Here is a 22,161-nt window from a genome sequence, read left to right on the forward strand (position 1 = left end):
TGCTATGTTCTCTGTGTATGTATAAAGACAGAAAGAACTAAGATGCACACCTTAGTATAATGCTATGGAAAAAAAACCAAAACAAATAGGACATTACAGAAGACTTCTTAAACAAAGTTTTATTTACAAAGTTTGATCTACCCACATAAGAAAACTAAGCGGTGAACAAACACTGAGCAGTGTTTGTGTATTGCAGAACCTGTAACTCATAGGGAACTTCTTTGACTCTCTGGACAAGTAATTTTCCACTGCCATGCTGCTGCTGATACAATTAAGAGCCTTCCCCTCTCTCCGTAAGATATATTGCATCATGATCCAGTCCATTCAAGCAAGAGTCTGAAGCAGCAGTATTTTCTCATTAATGCAGAACCTATGCAAGACTGCCATGAGATTTTCCCCACAGCGCGAGACCTGGCGCTCCATAGCCAGGCGGAAATCTTCTTTCACTCCTTTAGTTATACCCCGGGTAACTGTATGATGCCTTAAGCCATGAAGGAAAGAGAGACAGACAAAATCAAGTAATGGTTATTTGGTGCACTATGGTAATTTAAAAGGTGCTGCATGTCACTTTACTGTCCATACCCAAGTTTATATAAGGAGACCCAAATAGCCCGTGCTATATTACTTTTTAAAGATCACGTGTTTAGTAGCTCACAAGCCTTTCAACAGTTAGAAGTTCCATAAAAGTCTATGCTCTCACTAGTTTGATTATGACTGTTGGGGGGAAAAAAAATGTTGGTGTTCTGGCTAACAGGAAAATCTCTTCTCTTAACCCAGCATGTAGAGTTCTCCTTGCTTGGGGACAGGAATTTTTTTTTCTCTCTTCCTTTGCTGCCCAGGCCAATTCCTCCTTGTAATCACTTCTGTAAATGGTTGGGGTTGAAAGAAGAGTGAAAAGATGAACCTGCTTTCTCTGGAGGAACAGGACAGATGGCTGCCACCATAAAGAGCAGAGGGCGTCTTGTACCAGTAGGAAAGTGCAAGAAGGAGCTATATAATCCTGTGGGCACTGATAACTCTTTGACTAATGAAAGGCACAGTGAACACTTCACAGGCCAACACAAAGCCCCAGTCAAGCCAGGCTGCGAGTCTGCATCAGTAGAAGCCAGCTCTTGTGGAGATACTAGATACCAGGCAGGGATTACATTTATTCTGAGCAGAAGTTCAGGACTTGTTTTCAAACAGAGCAAAGGTCCAGCTACTGAGCAACCTAAAGCCATGCTGGCTGGGGAAACTCTTGGGATATTGCCCTGTTAAAGGCCGTTCTTATGAACAGTTCTTTGTCCTCATGCTGGCCTGTAGCACTCGATGCCTAAATCTTGTCCTTAAAAACAATGTTCTGCAGCACCAAAGCACTACACTTTACTTGCACTGGTCCAGAACTGGATAAGTAAGATCAAGACTTTGTAACATTTACCTGCAAGCCCTACTTGGGAAGGGAAGCAAAAGATAACGCCCTGAAATGAGAGCCCTAGCACTACTAAAGGAGCAGCATAAATTAAATTGGAGAGAAAAGCATAATGCTAACATTGAAACAAGTCCTGAGTCATGGGTAAGAAGGGAAGAGCTGGACCGAACCCAGCAAGCACACTGAAAGACAGGAAGGAAATAAAAAATAAAGGGTGAGGGCGTCTATGCCAATCCAGAGATGCTGGAAATGAGAAAGGGAAAAGTCTGGGAATTACCCTCACCGACAATACCACCCCACCTTCACTCAAATCAGCAACTCCAGCATTTCAGAAGAGACTTCTCTGCCAAAACAGTAGAGATCTCTGTAACACATGGAAAGGGCAAAGAAGAGACTAGCCTGGAGACTACTGGGCAATTCATTGATAAGCTAGGCTGAGTGAAGCAAAACTGCACTGAAAATACTCCAGCATATTCAGAGGTTATGGGATAAGCCCTGTTTTCCACCTTTACTGTCTTAAACATTGCTGGCAGCCAAGTGCTATGGTCAGTTACAACTAAAGGAGAATACGCAACCTGCAGCTACTGAGCAAGCCAGCAGCGCTTTTGAAGATGTGTGTCATGTAACAGCTGGAAAACAGAAAACAGAATTCAGAACAACTTAAATGAAGAAAAGTAGCTACAAACGGATCCAGTAACCAGTATCTTGAAAAGAAAAGGGTTATACTCTTGCTAATATGTGATTGAACATCGGTATCGTTTGGGGGGATTTCTACATTTTTGTTTAAATTCAACAGTGATTATTAAATTGAAAGGACACGGATACTGGCAACTTATGGGAAAAAGAAAAATAAATGTTATAATAGAACAACATGGTTTGCCAGGCAATGTAGGCACAAATGGAGAAAAAGAAAAGATAAATATTGAGTAACAAATTGCTGAAAACCATGGGCAGTAAAACATGTTGACAAGACACAGCACACTATGAGCGGGGTTTTTCCACTTGGTACCTGTCAGCAGTCTGTATGCTGGGCTGTAGCACAGGTATGAATTCCTGCTGCAGTAACCCCATGGGAGGGCTAGAAGTCCTTTAAAAAACAGCAAATAGCAGCATTCAAACACCCACACACCAACTCCCCCTCCGGTGCAAAACAACTCTCCAGAAAAAGGAGCAACAAAGAACTAGGGTGAGACCACATAGCAATATGACCACTGAACAGCCGAAGGGGTGCAGGACTATAACAGCACCAAACATGCAAATATCCCCAGATTTCATTGCAAGGCTGTTCTGCAACTGTGGTCTAAATATATACACATATTTTTGGACAGTTACACCGGGAGAAAGGACAGCGGTAGGCGCAAAAACAATTCACAGTTGTACTACGATGAACTGTCGTAGCTCTCCTCAGGAAGCGTGTCAATCAGAAATGATTTAATCAGAGGAGCACTGCAGATACCACAGCTTCCCTGCAGAGCCGCCAAGAGCATGTCAGCGAACTGGGAGAGCCCACAACTTGGAGTTAAGGGATTTGCTGCTGAGCCCAAGCCGAGTGCATGCACAGCGGGTATCGGCCAAGTTGAGTACATGACAGTGTTTGTTACAGGTTGCCTAAGTATCTTTTCATTAGCGCACAGATGGCCTTTTTCACCTTTTCAAATTCAAACTGCATACAAAAATGGCTGTTAGAGGATGGCACAATGTCAGAGCACAAATGCCCACTCAGAGCAACCTCCCATTTATGACCAGGACCACATGAACTAACCACCAAAAGGTGTCTCAACTGAAAGACACTTTGTCTTCTCTGTGAAGTTAAGTCCTTATCTCTGTGTGCTATCTATAACACAAGATAATAACCTCACACATCCAGCCTAGAGCAAATCCAATGCCCCACCTAAGGAGAAATGAGAAATTTGGTAAATAGAGAACAGGCCTAGTTTCTTAACCTAAGTCAAAATGTCACCTAAATCTTACTAGGCACCCGAGTACTGAGTGCATCATTCACCCCCATAGATGCTAAGAAGGGAGCAGAGAAGCAAGACTCGCACTTGTGTACCTATAATATCGAGTTAGGTGCCTACCTTCAGATCTCACAGGTGAGCATTTTGGTTAGTATCTACAATTTTTTAATCAATATCAATGGAGAGCTATGCTTATAAAAGTCAAAAAAAGATGGGACATTTTAGTTGTACAGAAACACTCTACAACACAGCTACAATAACCTGAAATAAAATATTCACAAGAATTACTCAATCGAACGAGATAATTTTTCAAGAGTTCTTGGCATGAATGAGTCCAGTACTTGCAAAAAGGGACACGGGGAACAGAAAATATAAAGGAATAGCAAGATGTTATTGGCCCCAGAGCGGCAGATGTTTGCAAAAGGGATTCTACGCAACTGTGTCTTCATTACTGTTTGCAAGATCTGCAGTCAGAACTAAACATACCCAAGTGCACAATCAGAATAAAAACTACACTTTCAAGATACTTTGTTTCACTTCAACTGAGCTTTTCCTCCTCTGTCCCCAAGGGGAGATGGGATGGGAATGTGAGTAGTGGCAGAACACTCAACAGCTTTCACATCAAGTTTACGCAGTTTGGTAGGCTAAGATTAGACTAATTAGAGTAAGATTTATCAAAAAGAGGAGCATGATATTAATCAGTCATTGTTCTTTTGCTCTTTAACTTCACTAGCTAACACTGCCACTACTGACATGTACAATCACTAAAACTATGAAACTTGGCTTGTCTAGAATGGAGTTCAAAAGCACTTAGTGGTTGAATTCAGAGCTCATCATAGAAGTCTTGTTGACACTGCAAACAGAATGAGCTGGCTACATCACCAGTTAAAACCAAAACCATGGACCTTCATATTCCCACAATGGATACAAGCACAGGGAAAGCTTACAAGCTGTATATATATTTTGCAAGACCCGATTATAAGTCTGCAGCCTACAAAGATCTTACTTCAGCTTTTGAAAATCACATTGCAGTTTGCTTTCCTGGGTTCAGAAAAATGAATATAATTTCCTATAAAATATAAGGCACTGAGGAAAAGTACTGGAAGAAGGATGTGGAATTTACCTGGGAAGAAAATGTCCTATAAGTCACGAAACAAAAAGCTGTCCTTATAAAAAACATATAATATCTGTAATATATTTCCCATCAATTAAGATGCAGGATTGCTATGTACATTTAGGCAGAGGAAAGATCAGGCAAAGGAGCAACTGCTTCATCTTTGGGCTGCTATGGCAAACTCACAGCGTCTTCCTGTGCATGACTGAACAGTATCTGAGCTGCCTCTGCTAATTATTGGGATGGTGCAGCAGCTTATACAACCAGAACTGGTGATAGTTTTGAAAGATGAAAGCCAGTCTGCAGATTTTGAGCCTACCAACCATTGTCCCAGGAAACAGGGCTGTGTTGGCACACTTTATCTAAAACCCTGTCTGGGGGAGACTGTGAGCTAACCAGTGCTGCTGAGGTCACACTGTTGGGTGACACCATCCCTGAGCCTCACAGCCAGTCCAGCTAAAAAAATACCTGGGGTACCAGGCCAGTAGTCGTCATCTCTGATTAGTGGACTACATCCTGAACTCTCCCTCCCATCAGCTCTCTGATGAAGTGGTTCCTGTCCTACACATCTCAGCCACATAAAAGACACTGTACACGGCTTTTCCAGCTGGATGGGATATATGGCCGTTCTGGCTCAATAAGCACAAAGAAATGGACCTCTCTTCTACAAGCATTTCCATCATTCAGGAAACATAACACTGGTCAAAAGGAGGTCAAAGAGAGATTTCTGTCTTGCTAGAAACACTGCTCGCTACCTACTTCCTGACTGGTGGGGTCAGAACAGTAAGTAACAGCTACCACGCCAATCAAAATAAAAGCCGTGCCCCAGAGAAATAGCACTGAACTATTGCAACTAATTTGAGATAGCAGCTAAGAAGTTACCAGGCATAGTCTTCAGTGCTAAGCCCTCTTGCTGACAAAACTTATTACTTAACATCATACGTAGTGCAGCATACCCTGATTCTTGTTTTCATACAGCTGATTACAAGCAGTGAGATATAGCAAGGGTAAGAGTTTGAAAATCTAGAGCTTAAAAGAGAAAAATTCTCTGTCACATAATTAAGCATTTGTATTTCTTCTTTTTCTTTTCTTTAATTATACCTAGTATCTCATTTTTGTGTTGGTTACCTAGAACTCTGGAAAATCTATTTACTAGTCCAAATTTGGATCCAGTTGTCTAATGTTAGGCTCCCATTTTTTGAAAACTTTAGCCCATTTCTAGTTAGTGAATAGCCAGAATACACTGACCCAAACTGGAATTTCAACAAACTTTAGCAGTCCCCTCTTATAAAGCAAAATACCACAAGTTCTAATAAACAACCAGGATATTCCAAAACATTCTGCCACTAAAACCCTGCAGCAGATACTTGTTCAGTCTTGACTCAAAACTAAGAACACCTAGGAAGTTAATCCAAATGTTAATTTCTTTCAGCATCTCTTAATAAGCTAAGCAGAATAAGCTTGTTCAGTACATAGCAAGAGATGACCTGCTAGTTCTGACAGAAAGGTTATGAGAGTTTACCTGGAGTGTAATTTAATTTATGTTTTATACCTAAGTTTTTCATCATTCAGTGGTCTTTCATAACTTTGTTTACAACAAATAGTGCTTTCTGTTCAGCATTACTGTTCAGCAAAATTATTAACACCTTGCACTCATGCCTAATTATTTAAAGAATTCTTGCAAAGTGCAAGTGTCTGGTTGAAAGAGCAGTACTGTAATCACTTTAATATGAATCATTCTAAAGCAAATGCCACACTTAAAAATAAAGTTCTGTAAAAGTATGAGTTTAAAGTTGAAGAACCCCCAAAAAGCATTCACAGATCAGCAGGAGAGTCAGAAAAAGAAACTCCTGGCCTTGTTTGAACTCATTAGCCAACTCCTTAAATTTAAACTCAAAGACATGACAAACTTACTATCCAGAAGATTATGTGAGAGCAAAGACAACCAGAACATACTCCCTTTTTTTTCCCCCAAAGAAAACAGTAAATGCTTTTTTATCCTTACTTGATCAACATTGCTTGATTTGGCAGCAGTTCCAGATGAATTTTTCCTCCTTCCTGTGTTCTTAAATAAGCAAATTCCTCCAACATATCAATATCTGAAGAAAACGTTAAAGATTTGAGTAGGGAAAAAATGATAAAGAACATTCCTTCTTATACCTCACATCTGAAGCCACATTGCTGAAAGCACAGTCAAAATGAACAGCTATTGAAGTATCTCATTCTTAAAAGTGATAAAGAAGATCACAGCATGTATTCCTAATCTTCCTAATCCATGAGAAATGGCTTTTCAAAGTGCAAAATACACACATCAGTCAATTTCTTTTCTTTCTCCATTTCTTCATATGTATAGTCAGACAGAGGTAAAGAAAGCTCATCTCCCCAAATTCCCTGGTTGTTTTTACTTCCTTTTCCTGCATTACAGGTTATCAAAGCAGTGCATACTGAGGTTGGGACTGAAGGAAATGCCACCATGGTGGCACATACCACCCTTTTTAGTTTTCTATTTTGGTCTCTTATTTAGCTTCTTTTTTTTTTTCCCTTCCTTTAACACCAGAGTTTTTTTAGTTGTCTCAGATAGGAGTTAGATCCCTCACTTCCTGGGGACCATGGCTGGATGTCTATTTAGGTTAAACACTAAACTGTCCACGTATGTGTATGCTGATCAAAGCGTATGTCAGATATCCGAATATAGAAATCAGACGTGCTTTGCATGAACTTTGACATAGCTCATTATCTTACTCAACTCAAAAATCTTACCCACACAAAGCATTTCATAAACAAGAGACAAAATCATACAACTCTTTGAAGCATAAGTACCGCTTTATCATTTTTATTAACCACCTTCTAGTATAATGCCCTATATATCTTACTGAAAAGACTGCCATCACTTGCACAAGCAGCCTAAGCTGCTGCTGTTTTTCTGAATGGAAGTGCAACTGCAATGTACTTAAGGGTACTCTCAAGTGCCAGAACAGATGACAGGAGGCATATTTGTAGTCCATTGTGCACTGCCACCTATTACAAGAGGCTTGCATGGTATGGAAATAAATACAGAATATGATTCACAGAGAGAGCTGCTGCTGCTGAAACTATCTAACAGCTTTTTCAACACCCCAGCACATAGTTTTGGATGTGAAAGATATTCTTGGTTAGAGAAAGGATACTTGTGACATAGTTGAAAAAATTCTCATACTGGAAGTTTCCTTGTTGGCAGATTTTGTTGATGGCTTTCAGGAACAAGTTCTCACCCCTCGGCCACTCATGCTGAAGCAGAACAACTACGTGGCCCAGCGCCATATCATCTCTGCTGTCTGTGAAAGCTCTGAGCTTCAGGGAAAAAATTGACATTGAGACAATCAGGAAACACATGTTGCTTTTAAAAATATATGGGATTCATCTCACCTACATCTGTGCAAATACAAAAGAACTTCTTCCGGAACGTATTTCATTCTACCCTAATATATACATTAAAAATAGGTTGGAAATTTCCAGCCAAAATACCAAATTCTCTCCACTGACCTATAAGGGAAGTCTGAATACAGACAAAAATGTTTTGAGATTAATTCTATCTCCTCTGCCCAAAACTAAAACAAATACAATAGAAAAAAGAGAGAACAAACCCTCCTCCATCAACACTCCCTCCCCCCGCCCCAAAAGACCCTCCACAAACCCATTTAGGTGAGAAGCACTTGAGGCACAGCCCTTCACACCTAGTCACACCACTGGGATAAGGCCATGCAGTTTCAGGACCCCAGACACATAAACTAGGCCTTAGAGACACGAGAGAATTTGAAGCCTTGACTATAGCTTACCTTAAAACAAGCTAACAATAGATGAAGGCAGTAAGGCATGATAGCTCTACTGGTACATGGCCAAAGCTTCAAATCAGACCCTGCAACAGAACAGTTTATCATACACTTCTTTAGGGGTCTCATGCTTATCTAAGTTTGAAAGAAATTAGAATGGAGGAAAAAAAAAAAAATCTACAATTGCCAAATCTCAGGTAGACGAAAACTTTGAAGGTGAATTATGAATGATTCAAAACGTGAAGTTACACATTTTAAAATTTTTTCTTCATTTCTCTTTTCCTGTGGTAGGACTTTGTCACCAATATACATTAACAGGTACCAGCAGGAAAACCACTCACAAAAACAAGAGGGGATAAAGAATTTCTTCCCTTTTCATAATACAAAAAGAGAAGAATTATATACTCAACCAAAATGCATGAACTAAAATTGAGCTGACACTGAGTTTAGGGTAGTAGCAACTCCATACCTTTCCTGAATTTAGACTTTACTTTAGGTTGCTCCTCTTGTACTTTACCTCCTTCTTGTATTGGAAGTAAAATACAGCACATGAGGTCAAGCACTTTTTCACATGTTTGCTATAAAAAGAAGAAGAAAGACATGATAATGCTAAGTCTAAATTAAAGTTCTTAAAATTCAGAGTTGTTAATAATGATTAAAAATTTCAGACACCATGGAAGAAAAAAACTCACAAAATTCTCTGCTAGAACTTGAGTGGACTTAATGTGTAACTTAGTTTGGCTGAGCAAAAAGACGTAGCTGTCATTAAACAATCTCTGGGAGCCTACATAAGTCATTTTAATTGTGAAAAAATATGTATTGGCATTCTTTATTTCAAGAGTGTAAGATCAATACAACTGCAATCAAAAACTATTTTATTTTGAAGGATTATGTTTTCAAATGAATTCTTAGAATAGTTTTTAAAAGCTTGTTCTGTCCTTGGTAAAAATAGAAAGGAAAATGGCAATCTGACAGCATGACAGAAATGCAATGAATTTTTAATGCTATTTCCTAGAGACAGTAAGAGGTCTGTGGGGATATATTATCACATTTCCAATGAAAAAGTAGTAAACTGGAAGGGACAAAAAGAATTGTCCAGTAGTACTAGGATGAAGTTAGATCCTAAGAGACCCAGCCTTTATTATTAGTGCTGACACTGACTGACCTCAGACCACCACGCACTCCTGTGATATTAAAAACACAGAATATGTATTGCAAAGGTAAAGTAAGTTTAGAGGTCAGGCCAGACAATATTCTTCTGGAGTCTCTTATACTGTCAGTCGATAACTAATTCTTTTCTAAGATGATCACAGAAGTTTCTTTTCTATAAACCTTTTCTTTCCCCTGACACATGAAGCCTATACATAAGAATTTTCCCTCAGTATTTAAAACTGTTTCAGTAAAGTTAAAGAATTCAAATTTAAGGTTACATTTACAGACAACTCAAACACTTGTAGCTATGGAAAATCGTAACTAAACCTCCCAAATCATAACTACCAAACAGACTATATAAGAGAGATGCTAATGGACAGTCAGTTAATGTGCAGGAAGTACAATTCTTCTCCCTGTGAAGCATGGATTTTTCAGGTATTATGTTCGATACCCTGTTGAAAGCAGGCTAACAGGAAAATTCAAAGGAAGAAGACAAACAGGAACCACAGGGCCAGATGATGAAGGGCCAGTGTGCGGAATGCTGTACGTACCCGATATTCTCCAAGGGCAAAGTGGCATGTTGCTAACTGGATTAGTGCTCTCTGGTTTTCTAGTGATCCTTGTCCTGTAATTTGCTGTGGAGAATGAGAGCCCTGAAGAGCTGCCAAGTGATGTAGGCTGCTAATTGCTTTTTTGTACTGCCCCTTTAAAAAAAAAGATGTAAAAAGACAGTGTTAGGGTCTTCTGTATACAATGGGTAGAAAGATAGAAATAAAAATTCCCTTACAGAAAGCTTTCAAAACAGACCGTGTCCAAGTAACAGGGCTTCAAAATTTTAATCTAACAGAACACTCTCCAGTGATGTGCTGCGTACAGGACTGTGGATCGATCACTTGCAAGGCAGTGAGAAGACAAACAGAATTCTGCTTTAAAAAGCCTGTTTACAAAATCGCATTTATAGCTGAAACAAATAATCATGCTCTTCAGCGTTAATCATTACTTTATTTAGACTAATAAAGTTTGAAATAGCTCTTGTTCAGGTACAAGTACAGGCAAAAATAAAAGATCCCCAAAGGAAAAATATAAAAGAACAAGCTTTGTTCTATAGATGGTATTTGGAATGAGTAGAGTCAGCCTAATTTCTGAGGAGAATGATAAATTTTAACTGAGATGTTAAAATCTTCTGCTGTTTGAAAAGTCTTCTCTCTGATTGTTTTCCAATATAATGCACTGACAGACAAAAAAAATGCACTTTTCTTCCATAACACTATGTATATCTACTGGTCAAAATGCCAACACAGAGGTCTTTTCCATATGCCAAAACTAGCGGGACTCAACAAACAGCTATTGGGGCAGGAATATCCTAAGTAGGGTACCTAGCTTGTAGTAAGAATGGTATGATTCCATCCAAAAGGCTCATGCTCTAAAGGATAAAATCAGCAGACATTTAAAGCAGTCAAACTTGCTAATCAGAACAGCTATTCACTAGAAGGAAGAGCAACGTAATGGTGTCATATTCACTAGTTTTTACTTTATTTTTTTACCTGGTAGATGATCATGTCTGTAAGAAAGATTCTTAACCAAAGCCAGGTGTCTGTTTTCCATGACAAACAAATTCTGGTGAACTCTGCGTAAGTGGTCAGAGAAGAAAAAGTAAAAGACAAAATGAAGCATTTCACAGCTTTGGGTTAAAAATCAATTATCTAGAAAAAAAAAAAAGCTGAATTTAAAAATGAAAAAACAAAACAGTAAAAGTGTGAAATCTTTCAAATATAGGATACTCTCTTCCTATATAATCACATTTTGATTATACTTCTCTTCACGGTGTTCAACAAATCTAAAAGCAGCTAGGTGGTACTATTTGCCTGCTTTTTAGAAGAGAAATTTGTTTTCAAGATTATCACACCAGTTATTATTAGAAAGGGAGAGACACAGTAAAGACATATCTTCTTAAGCATGAACTAAAGCAGCCATTAGCAGCACATTCTCACCGAGTATTATCAGCACTACTACTAACCAACTGCTCCTTCAGTAAAAGCTGCTTCCAAGAGAAGTGGGGGTGAATAAGCAAAGATGCATGAAGAATGAAACGAAGTCCAGGAACAAAATATTCAGAAATGCAACAATTGATAAATCTTCTTATTGGAACTTAGATCAAAAATACTCAGGACCCAAAGTAAATTCAATTTTAAGGCTTCACAATAACAGGAATTCTGTTTTAACAATAGTAAAATGACTTCTATGCACAGCAACGAAGCCTAAATGCAATTCTGCTTGCAGTTAGCCTTACCTTTGTCGAGTGATTCCAGAGAATACAGCAGCTCCCAGCTCTCTCTTGCCAGTTTAAAGCTCTCTAATACTTCAATAGAGTTTGCAAGATCTGCCTTGTTTACTGTAATATGGCGACTTCGTGCCTTCCCAGAAGGATCCTCATCATCTGAGCTCTGCTTAAGAGTCAGTATAAAGCAAAAAGATTCACTTCTTAATTTATACTTACTTTGAAGGACTCTCAAGTCACAGAAGTTCCACTGAACACAAGAAAACAATTCTGTATGAGAGATGCCAAGGTCCTAGTTTAAGTGCCTTTAAGTGACTTTTCGCTTAGCTTGGTTTAATATTAGAACAATCTGTTTTGCTACCAAGAAACTCAGTGGTATAGTGTGATAAACAGTATCCCAAAAGAATTCACTCTGTTAAACGTGGCATACCACCACTGAGCTTCAGCCAGATTATCTGTTAACGTACCTAGATACTTTACACTTTATCACTCAGTTTAAGCCTATGGTGGCATAATGCAAAGGAAATGTAATTCTTGTATAAGTGCATACTTCTACCAGCAAAGAAATTCTATAAGAGTGGTTTTCTGCTATTAAAGAAATAGATGTATTCACAGTTCCAATCATGAAAAGTCAATTAATTTGGAGGTTTAGCTGTAGAACATCTGACTGCTATAGCTACCATTTTGAACAGCTTCTGCCGTCTCTGCTGAACTCCTTCAAGTTAAGGTGTTCACATCGGCACATACGTGTCTACAGCAATTGCTATAAAAATTGTTTTATTCTTGCTGGCTTTAGCCAAAAAAAAATCTGTTTGCAAATTGTCATCATAAACAGCTACTCCAAGGTAGATCTAAAAATATGTCTATTACATCTGTGTCAAAACCACTGTTGTCTAAATTCCAGTAACAATGCCATTCTTGCTACGAATTAAAAAGTCTAGAAAAGTTACCATTGTTTTTTCTCTTCCTTCGGCAAGTTTCCTCTTTTTGTGTATGTGTTTGTTGCGATCGATATCTGTATCACCATAGATGTTGGTCACATCCTCGAGAAGAACCAGTGGGGCTTGGTTTGGAGCATTTGGACCTGGATTTAAAGATAAATCAATTCAAGATTGCTCTAAACTGATCTGAAAGGTCTCATGCCTACATGAAGCTGGTTTTGTTTCCTTCACAAGTAATGATTATAACACTAGAGAAAACAATCTGAAATTAATTCACTTAAGTTGCATAAGCTTAAACTACACTGGTAAAGCTATGGTTTTCTCAAAGCAGCCTTACGGTAAAGGTCAGAATGCATTTACCAGACGTCACAAGAGTTTGCTTGAGAGCTTCAGAATATCTTTGAATCCTTTTCTTACAGAGCAGTCACAAGATATACTCAGGCAGCAGGTGTTCCCTCATCAAGCATTATTTGCTTTTATATAAGTACAACTATTCAACAGGTGAACAGAACAAATGGCTCTGAAGGTAACAGCCACAAACATGGCGAAGCACAGCAATATTCTCAAAACATTCTCATGAGAAACCAAAGCAATATGCCGACAGGCACTGATGCCTCAAAGGAGTGTATTTTACTACAAGATTTCCCTAGCAGGATCACTCAGTGTCAGCTTTGCCCCCACTGATTACAGTGTACAGAATTAAACCTTTAATTGACTGCCAGAGCCCATCATCACTCCCTCTAGAGAGAAGCCTCATTTTGAAGCACAGAAGACCTAATTCCTACTTCCACTGGTGTCACAGAACATCTGGTGGGATCTGGTACCGGTTATTTCAGACCTCAGTGTTTAAGTTTCATTAGATATAAAATAGGAACAACACTTCTTAATCTCAAACAACACTGGTACATGGCCACTACTGAGAAAGCTTTCCTTCTGAAAACATTTTCTCCTTTTGCACAATCAAGTTGTCTATAGATGTGCAAAGCTCAGACAAAAAGAAATATAAAGGAAAGGAGAAATCCATTAATCTGTTTTCCCTTTTTGAAATCTCCACCAGACAAGACAGTAGCACAGACAAGTATTTTCAGTATGTGCATTTCTTCTGTTTCTATTTGCAGAAAGATATAAGGCTAAGGCCTCATGCATAATTGCAAAGAACTAATTTGAGAGCTTAGTATAAGGACAATCCATTTCATCTCTTGACATAAAAGAACCTATATTAAGCTTTTCCCATCTACTCAAAAGTGATGTGTAAGGAGTCCACTACAACAGAAGCTGATGTTACAAGAAAAAAACAACCTACCATGCTTAACAAATAATGTTATCTCCTTTGACTAGGTTCAAACTAAATACCACCATTGAAAAGTCCCCTACGCAAAGGCTACAACACATTGAAATCACCTCTCCTGTACCATCATGTGTTCCACTGTGTTGGAATCTAACCTGTGTGAACTGAAAATAGAGCCAAGTCATAATGTAGAAAATAGCATCCATGAGAAACAGATATGAAAGTGCCACAACTGGGATGCTGGAAGAGTTTTATCGCTAGAATCTCAAGAGCTGCCTACTTCTAACACCTGAGAAGAAAAGAGTGGGTTTTTCTTTTACTCATACCGATTTGAATGAATACCAGTTAAGTGCTTTGCTTTCCAAAGAAACGTTCTCTTCTCAGTAGCAGGCAAGCGCATTGTAGCCTTTCTTCTAAAACCTCCAGTCCTAAAACAAAACAAAACCTAACCTCACCTTTGACTTGGGCTGCAAACCTTCTCTTACATTACTGAAAGTTACACAGCCATACAAAGAGCAATGTTGTGTTTTTCTGTCTAACCGAGCTCTAGAATCTAAGCTTACAGCGTTTTTAATTGATTTCTAGCACGGAGTGCTAGAAATAAACCCCTAAAAGCATCAGCCCAAATAGCAACTCCTGCCAAGCCTGCAGGCAGCCTGAAAGTTATGAGAGGTGTGAATTGCCTCATTCATTTCTCAAGTCTCCAGCAAGGCAGATATGAATTATGTAAGAGAAATGCATTGAAAAGTTTTCTCTCAAGAGGTTTCTTGCAAGTCCATGCACATGAGAAGAAAGTCACAGATCAAAGCTCAGAGCTACCAGATTAAGGAGGAGACAGCTTTTTTCCCCACCACTACGCTTCCAAAATATGTAGGATTCTACATTTCTACAGTGAGCCCTCCAAAGAGAGGGAGGAAAAACCCTAATGATAGAAAGGACATGAAAGGCACTGAATACCACTGGACTTGAATGCTAAAGCAGAAATGAGTAAAAGATGTCTTGGAAATATTTTCCTGATGTCAGGAAATGACAGAGGGTACCAGAAAGGCTGCACCAAAGGGACTGCGCTCTGCTGTCTCAGTATACATTATTTTTTTGGTGGTTGAGTCTGAAAACATGAGCTTTAACATACTGAATTGTACAATTTAGAAAGGAACATTTTCACCAGTGCTTTACTTCCTTTCTTCCTCAACTCAGAATCACGCAGCTAAAACTATATGCACAGCTAAAGCATCTCACTGCCCCACCATAACCCTTCTTTCCTCTGGATAGAACAAAAAACTCAACTCAGTTTGTTCCTGTATTTGTTAAAGTGACTACATGTTCTTTGCATACAAGTTGCCGTGTCATTTGTCTTCTGAGCTTAGCTATCTAGTGACATTGTTCAATTGATTACCCAACTTTACAGAAAGTTGTTTAAAACCCATCATTTGTATTGAGTGTTTCATTACTCAAATGATCATTTGCTCCATGCAGGAAATTGTGATGAAACTTATGAACACAACACACAGAATTAAAATTGTAATTTTATCATCAATCAGTAATTGTAGTGTTAATAAGTACTAATTACCTATGGTGACAATTGTTATTGTTGCAAGGAATTCCCTAGCAGTGAGTGAAGAAGCAGGAAATGCACACTATTAAGAGCTGAAAATTCCTCTTTGTGATGCTGTTTATTTCACTAAGTTCTAAACAAACTGGAGGTTAAAGAATTTCTCTCAGCTTCTGGGCCATCCCTGAAAAGTCCATTCAATCCCTGAAGAAGCAATCCAAGGTGTTCCAAGCAATCTGATATGACCCAAATGCAGATTTGAGTGGGTAGGAAAAAGCACAGGTAACATTCATACTTTAAGTGTTCAATTTACAAATTAATTACAAATTAGGATTAATGTGCAAAGCACACCTTAAAGATTATGCTGAAACTATACAAAGAAAGCCAAGTTGGAAGCTTGTGAATTTCAGGAAATCTTTCCTATTCAGTTTTTATTTGATTAATTATAAATTTGTTGTGTGTTCCTAATGCAAAAATATCTTCATCTATTTTGTGGAAGCTTTTTGTACAATCTTTTGACTGACGGAAGCCAGGAAAACGTCAGCTTCAAAGAAACAGAATCAGAGGAGAAAATGAAACAGACATGATGCTGATGGAAGAGCAGGAATCAACCCTAGGGATGTTTCTCATAACATCTGGTCTGTTACTTTTCTCTTTGCTAGACAACTAACTGCTGCTGGCCAAGGTTGAAACCACGATGCTAAGTTAGATTGATCTTTGGTCTGATCCACTACAGCAGTTGTCATGAACTACTTCTGCTGGTAAGACTAATGGCTTGGGAGAATTTTAAAAAAAGACCCATGTCACTTTGTAAGATGATAGTTTCAAAAGACTAATGAGAAAAGGTCTTTCAGACATTAGCAATGAAATCACAAAGAACTCTTTACAAAAGTTGAAACATTAAAAACTAACCTTGAAAGAGCGATGGCTGGATGTTGCTGACATATTGGAATGCATTTTTGAAGAAGACCAACATTGTGGAATACACTACTTGATTCTTATATTTAGCATGTGCATCACTGTCAAAGTTACTGATGTATCTGCAGAGGTCTTTCATTCGATGCAAAATATCACCAAAACTTCTGAGGAAGAGAGACAAAAAGAATTCAGGATGTTACACAGACTCCAAAACTAAAGGAAAGAATGCCTAGTGAATATGAAAACCCTCATGTTTTGGCTGAGGAAATTCCCCATCTGCAAGTCAGTGGAAGCTGGGAATGCACGCCAGTGAAAACTTCACTAAACATTTACAATGTTTCTCTTTGCTGAGGCACCTAGGGAAGGATACCCCACAGTACTATAGTTCTCAAGCACCACTTTCATCAACAAAGATTTAGTTTAGAGACTAATTTGAAAGTGCTCCCTGAATCCACATTTTTGCTTTACATTGTACAGTGTTGAAAGAAAAGCTGCACTGAATTTACACAAAATGTTCTTATGTTAAAATCCCTCTTCAACCCATCTCCTTAAGAATTAAAAAGCCAAATTCTCCTTGAGAAGAAATACCCAGAAAAGTACATATTTCTCACCTTCTTCCCTTATCCATTTGCCATTCACACCTCATTCCCACCACAGACAATATTTTAAATAGCCTCTCCCAAGGATCTGTAATCTGGGACGATTTCTCTGTGAGACCATCTATTACATATTTCTGAGAGCTACGCTTGCTTGGAGACATAATATCAGAGGAATCTTGTGAACCTAGGAAAACCAGCACATTTTTCTCTTCATAAAGAAATCAAACCAACTGATTTATTTTCAAGGAGACATGTAAAAATGTACATTGGAGCTTTCAAGGTAACCATTCTTTACTGAGAAGGCTAACAGGGTGCAGTAGGCACTTCTGCCTCCTCGTACAAGAGAGCTCATAGGCTGGATAAGGAGATCTTGGACATTTTGTCCTACCTCTCAGTACATATGTTGAAGCATCATGACTAAGTAGTTGAAGCATCATGAGGTATTCTGGTATCAAAGAACTAAGAAACATCAAGTACTACTATTAATCCTTGTCTATGGGATACATTACATAAAAGTAATGCATTCTTCGTTTGTGGATGTCACTTCAGTAATACTAAAATACATCCTAAGAAAGGTTAATTTTGTAAAAATATTCTTACCTTGATACTGGCTTTCTGTCTGTGCAGATCTAGTTACATAGTTAATATAAAATTCTGCTGCTTTATTCAGATATTTATATAACAAGCTGGCAGGAAGTCGAACATCAGGGTTGTTAATTATTAGAGGAAGAACATCACAAACTAAAATAGAAAACAAACAAAAAAATCCTTTAGGTTTGTGGGGTTTTGTTGTTCTATTTGTCCTAAGTAAGGTTTCTTAATCAGCAATGTAAGCCTCCATCTCTGGCTGACCATACACCACAAAGGATCACAAAGAACCTGACATGAATGACTGTAATACCAATTTGTACCGTATGGTCAGCCTGGCCTAATGTGGCCTGAGCCTCTTCTGACTAAAGAGGTTTTCTAATCTTAGTATCTTGAAAGTAGTTTACTGAACTCAGAATCTTGCCATACAATAAAACAAGAACATTAATATTTTCTTACCAAATAGTTTTCTAAAACAATTCACTGGGGATTCTTGGTCTTCAATACTTTCAGCATCTAATAATGTTTCTCCAAGGCCTACCTGTGTAAGCAGAGGTGAAAATCAAACACTGGACCAGTGGTTTTAGAAACTTTTTGAACTGTGATTCAATGGAGTTGAACAATAATTCAGTGGATGCATGAGTAGCAATTCACTATACAGCAACTGCATGTGCTAGTCTCTAAATATACAGTTAAACTATCCCTACTTAATAACAGGTGAAAAGCAATGCCAGAAGATAGCAAAACAAGACCAAGAGAAAAACTATGCACGTGACTGTACCAGTAAAGATGTGCACAGACAGGTGAAAGCGATGGAGGTACCAGGCCTTAAAGTTGCAGCTTGTCACCTGAGCTGTAGTAACTGACTGTGCACTCTGCCTGATGCTAGTACGAGCTAGAACATGTTAGTGTAAGTCAGTCTCAGAACTAACAGGTTTTGTAGTCTTTAAACTATTTCTAAACTATCCTTAAACTGTCCTTAAATAAAGTAGGTCATTATTTAAAGAGCTCCAGCTGTAGTTTCATAAGTCAAAGCAAACATGCTGCTTGTTAGAGTCTAGTCATAACCTCAAAGCACTCTGCCCTCAATGAGAGTTTACTGACAAAAAGCTGAAGCAATATTCTTTCTTAGACTATAATACTCCTCTACGCTCTTTTTTTTTTGCTGTTCTGCTTTTTCAAAAAGCATGGGATATTCTTTGCATTTACAAAACAAAAAATTGTTTTATTTGTTTTCTGCCCAATTCTTTCCTGTTGGTAGCCTCAAAATACAGCAATCTGAACTATTAGCCACAATTAAACATGAATAAAAAGACTCACCATCTCACTAGGCAAAGAAAAATACATTTCAGCAAAATCTCAAGAAACAGAATGCTAATACCCTGAGCAGTTACTACAAGCTTCTCTTCTCTTACCCCATGTTGCACCACAGTCTCTGGGAAACGTCGCAGAAGTAGTAGTAGCATTTCTGCCCTTTCTAATGTGTTAAAACACTGCTCTGTGGCCTTCAGTAACATTTCACACTGGACCCGACCAGGAAGTGTTTCAAATAATCCTTAAAAAAAAAAATTAAAAAGTTTAACTTGCTATGTCTGAATTATAAAGGTGACTGACAAAGGGTAAAAGACTAATCAACATCACCTTGCCATGCAGAGTGAAAGAGATGTCCTTATACTTTTTTCTACTTTTAATATCTATGCCTGGAAAAAAAACGGCTGTTCCTTTCAGAGAAGACCATATGAATATTTATCTGTGTTTATTCGGCTGCACAGAACTTGAATTAACAAGTAGGACTGCTAATGAGTGGAATACTGAAAATCCTAATACTTTTGACATTTTAAGATGCTTTTTCAAGAATGTTCATTTATTTTTTTACTTACATTCCACTTCTACAAATAATACTTTCATTATTGAAAGGAGTTTTTTCAATTTAAACTTCCAATGAGATGCTAAAAAGAAATCAACATATTCTCCCTGTAAGTTTTATGTATTCTCTCTGAAAAATAAACACACCCCATGAAAAAGCAAATGTTTCCTTAACTGGAATAGCCTGTATGCAGAGTTACACACTGCTTCTCCTTAGAGGTTCTGAAGCACATATTCAAACAGCAGATTATAATTTTTCAGGTGTAAATCCTGCTTTCAAAACTGCCTGTGGTTGCCAGCAGTGAACGCCAAGCCCTTCTGGTCACTGTTCATTTTCATAACCCTCACTTCATACATACAAATTCACCTCATTTTTATGATTATTCATTGTTCTCTGCAATCAGTGGGACGATGATTCATAAGTCCCATTCCACTTATTCCCTATGCAATCTCTTTTCTAAGTGCTTGTTGTTATAGCAGACTTAGTCTACCCATATCAAAGGCAAAGCAATGGGAATCAGCTTCTCATGTCCCTTTGTTTCCTAAGCCTAACACACTGAATGAAGTCTCTAAGGCTGAACTGAGCAAAAAACTCTGCAACAAAGTTAGAAAGACTGACATTTACTTGCCACACTAGATACATAACCAGAGGGCTTATCTTTAGATTCCTTCAGGACTCGCCCTATTCACTGAATAGAATCCTTACCTCTCAAAAATTGTGTCTGCTTGTCCTGCGAGTCATTCCTTAATGCTGATGTAATAACGCTAATCTCCCTCCATACAGCAGGTTGGTCTGGAAAATTCACAAACCTGTAATAAAGTTTGAGGCAAGGAATGCGTAGTGATCTCAAAAATCTGTTTCCAAGACAAAACGTTCCTATGAAAGAATGTGCAGGGGCAAATGGAAAATAAACCCTTCCTTTTTACTGTTTATTTTTAATTAATAAGACCTTTTCTGCTTAATTTATCCACATGGATTTCCAAGAACACTCACATTATATTTTTGGAAACTCTGACATTTATGGAAACAAGCACCTGGCATAATTGTAGAGTTCCAGCTCTGATTACTTACATGTCATAGAGCAGCCTGCCCGCAGACGCTGTCCTTTCAGCATTCCTCTCAATAGTGTACATCTCATACTGCAAGATGGAAGAACAGAACATTAGCTCTCTTGAATACATTTATGAATCAGATTAGTCCTTCCACTCTGAAAAACTGTCCCAAATTTGCCACAGCAGCCTGAATAACAGAAAATGAAACGACTGCGACATTTGCTGTAGAAACTAGGAGCTGAGTTTAGACTATCTAAGCACACATTAAATTAGGCATAAACTTGTGTATGATAATATAAGCACTCTAATATTGACATGCTGGCTTTATTTTTACACAAATAAAAAACTTAGTGAGAATTCAAAGAGTTCTTTGACCAGAGTTTGTTTCCAGTCAAATGCAATGCAAAAACCCAAGCTATTACAAAAGCCACAGGCAAGAGATTTAAATCTCTATGAGAAATGGCTATGTTTTTTGCAACAGCAAACCCCAAACGTTTCCTCATGTACAAACACAAGAAGCAGAAAGGGACCTTCCCCTCAGTTATTAAAAACCAACACCTCTTTCACAAAGCATTCATAGGAGTGGACTTTATTGCAGTGAAACACAACGAGCAGTCACAAGCTGGCCACTTTATTTTAACCACTGGACACCACAGTGAGAGGCTGGGCACCTGCGGCACCGTCTCTGCGTTTCCCAACAGCCGCCCTGTGCCCCTGTGCGTTCAGGGGGGGGAGCGAAACGCGACGACGAAAGTCTGCAAAAGAGTGCTCCCCTGCAAAACACGGGTGCCGAGTGCGGCCCCCGTCACGGCTGCGGGGCCGGCCCCCTCTGGGGATGCTGGGCCAGGCCTCTAGCTGGGTGCTAGGCCCGGACCCCCCGGCAGGGCCCTGCTGCAGCCGCCACGGTGAGTAACGGACGAAACGGCGTCGTTAAAGGCGCTCCCGGGTCCCCGTCACCACGGCAACCGGCCGCCCCGCCCCTCCGCCCCCATTGGCCGAAGCGCCAGTCAGTCAGGCAGCGCCCGCCGCAAGGCCGTGTGGGGGAGCGGCGCGGCGCGCCTCTGTACTGCGCCGGTGCGGTAGCGGCGGCGCTTACCTGTATGTTGAAGTCGGCGGGGTAGAGGCTCCGCGCCGTGATGAGCCAGGCCTTGGCCGCCCACAGGTCCCCCGGCACCAGCTCGCGGGCCCGCTTCACCAGGAACTCGCAGTCCCCCTGCGCCGACATCTTGCGCCCGGCCGCCGGGCGGCGCGCATGCGCCCCGCTGCCCCGGGGCGGTCTGTCCCGCTCCTCCGCCCCGCCCTGGCGGCGCGCGGCTGAGGGGGCGCCCGCGTGCCGCCATTTTGGAAGCGGGCAGGAGGGCTGGCGGGCGTTGGCGCTGGCGGGCTCTCCGTGCTGGCGGGGCGGCTCCGCCTGGCCGTCGTTGCTCCGTCTCCCTCCCTCCCTCCTGCCGCTTATCTCGGTCCCGGGATGTGTCTTTTCTGTGGTGGCCGCTGGGCCTGAGCTAGTGAGGAGTAAGGAGCCTGGAGTGGCAAGGGAGCGCAAGGACTTCGAGGGTGGGAGTAGGCTGAGGAGGGCCTGTGGAGCAGGAAGTTTGGGAGTTAGGACGGCTCGTACCGGCAGGGAGGACTACAGCGAT

The 22,161-nt window shown here is 39.8% G+C and overlaps 1 protein-coding gene across 7 annotated transcripts; it reads right to left on the reverse strand.

The window, feature by feature from the left end:
- Nucleotides 1-98: 98 nt before the first annotated feature.
- Nucleotides 99-21,749, reverse strand: INTS10 (integrator complex subunit 10). Of its 7 annotated transcripts, none has more exons than XM_050895824.1 (18): nt 21,621-21,749; nt 20,544-20,611; nt 20,178-20,281; nt 19,021-19,160; nt 18,065-18,146; nt 17,618-17,758; nt 17,093-17,201; nt 16,413-16,582; nt 12,670-12,803; nt 11,732-11,885; nt 10,986-11,068; nt 9,993-10,145; nt 8,759-8,867; nt 8,296-8,375; nt 7,648-7,810; nt 6,486-6,579; nt 2,418-2,495; nt 99-481 (listed from the first exon to the last, which is right to left on the reverse strand). In XM_050895824.1, the coding sequence occupies exons 1-18, from the start codon at nt 21,747-21,749 to the stop codon at nt 325-327; spliced, it is 2,148 nt and encodes a 715-aa protein (XP_050751781.1). In that variant the 3' UTR covers nt 99-324. The 7 variants fall into 7 exon arrangements, with proteins under 7 accessions (XP_050751781.1, XP_050751777.1, XP_050751776.1 ...); XM_050895820.1 differs by having other exon boundaries at nt 16,413-16,579; nt 17,030-17,201; XM_050895819.1 differs by having other exon boundaries at nt 11,732-11,888; nt 16,413-16,579; nt 17,030-17,201.
- Between the last annotated feature and the right edge of the window lie 412 nt (nt 21,750-22,161).

Source organism: Gymnogyps californianus, chromosome 4, assembly GCF_018139145.2.
Source record: "Gymnogyps californianus isolate 813 chromosome 4, ASM1813914v2, whole genome shotgun sequence".
Lineage (NCBI taxonomy): Eukaryota > Metazoa > Chordata > Aves > Accipitriformes > Cathartidae > Gymnogyps > Gymnogyps californianus.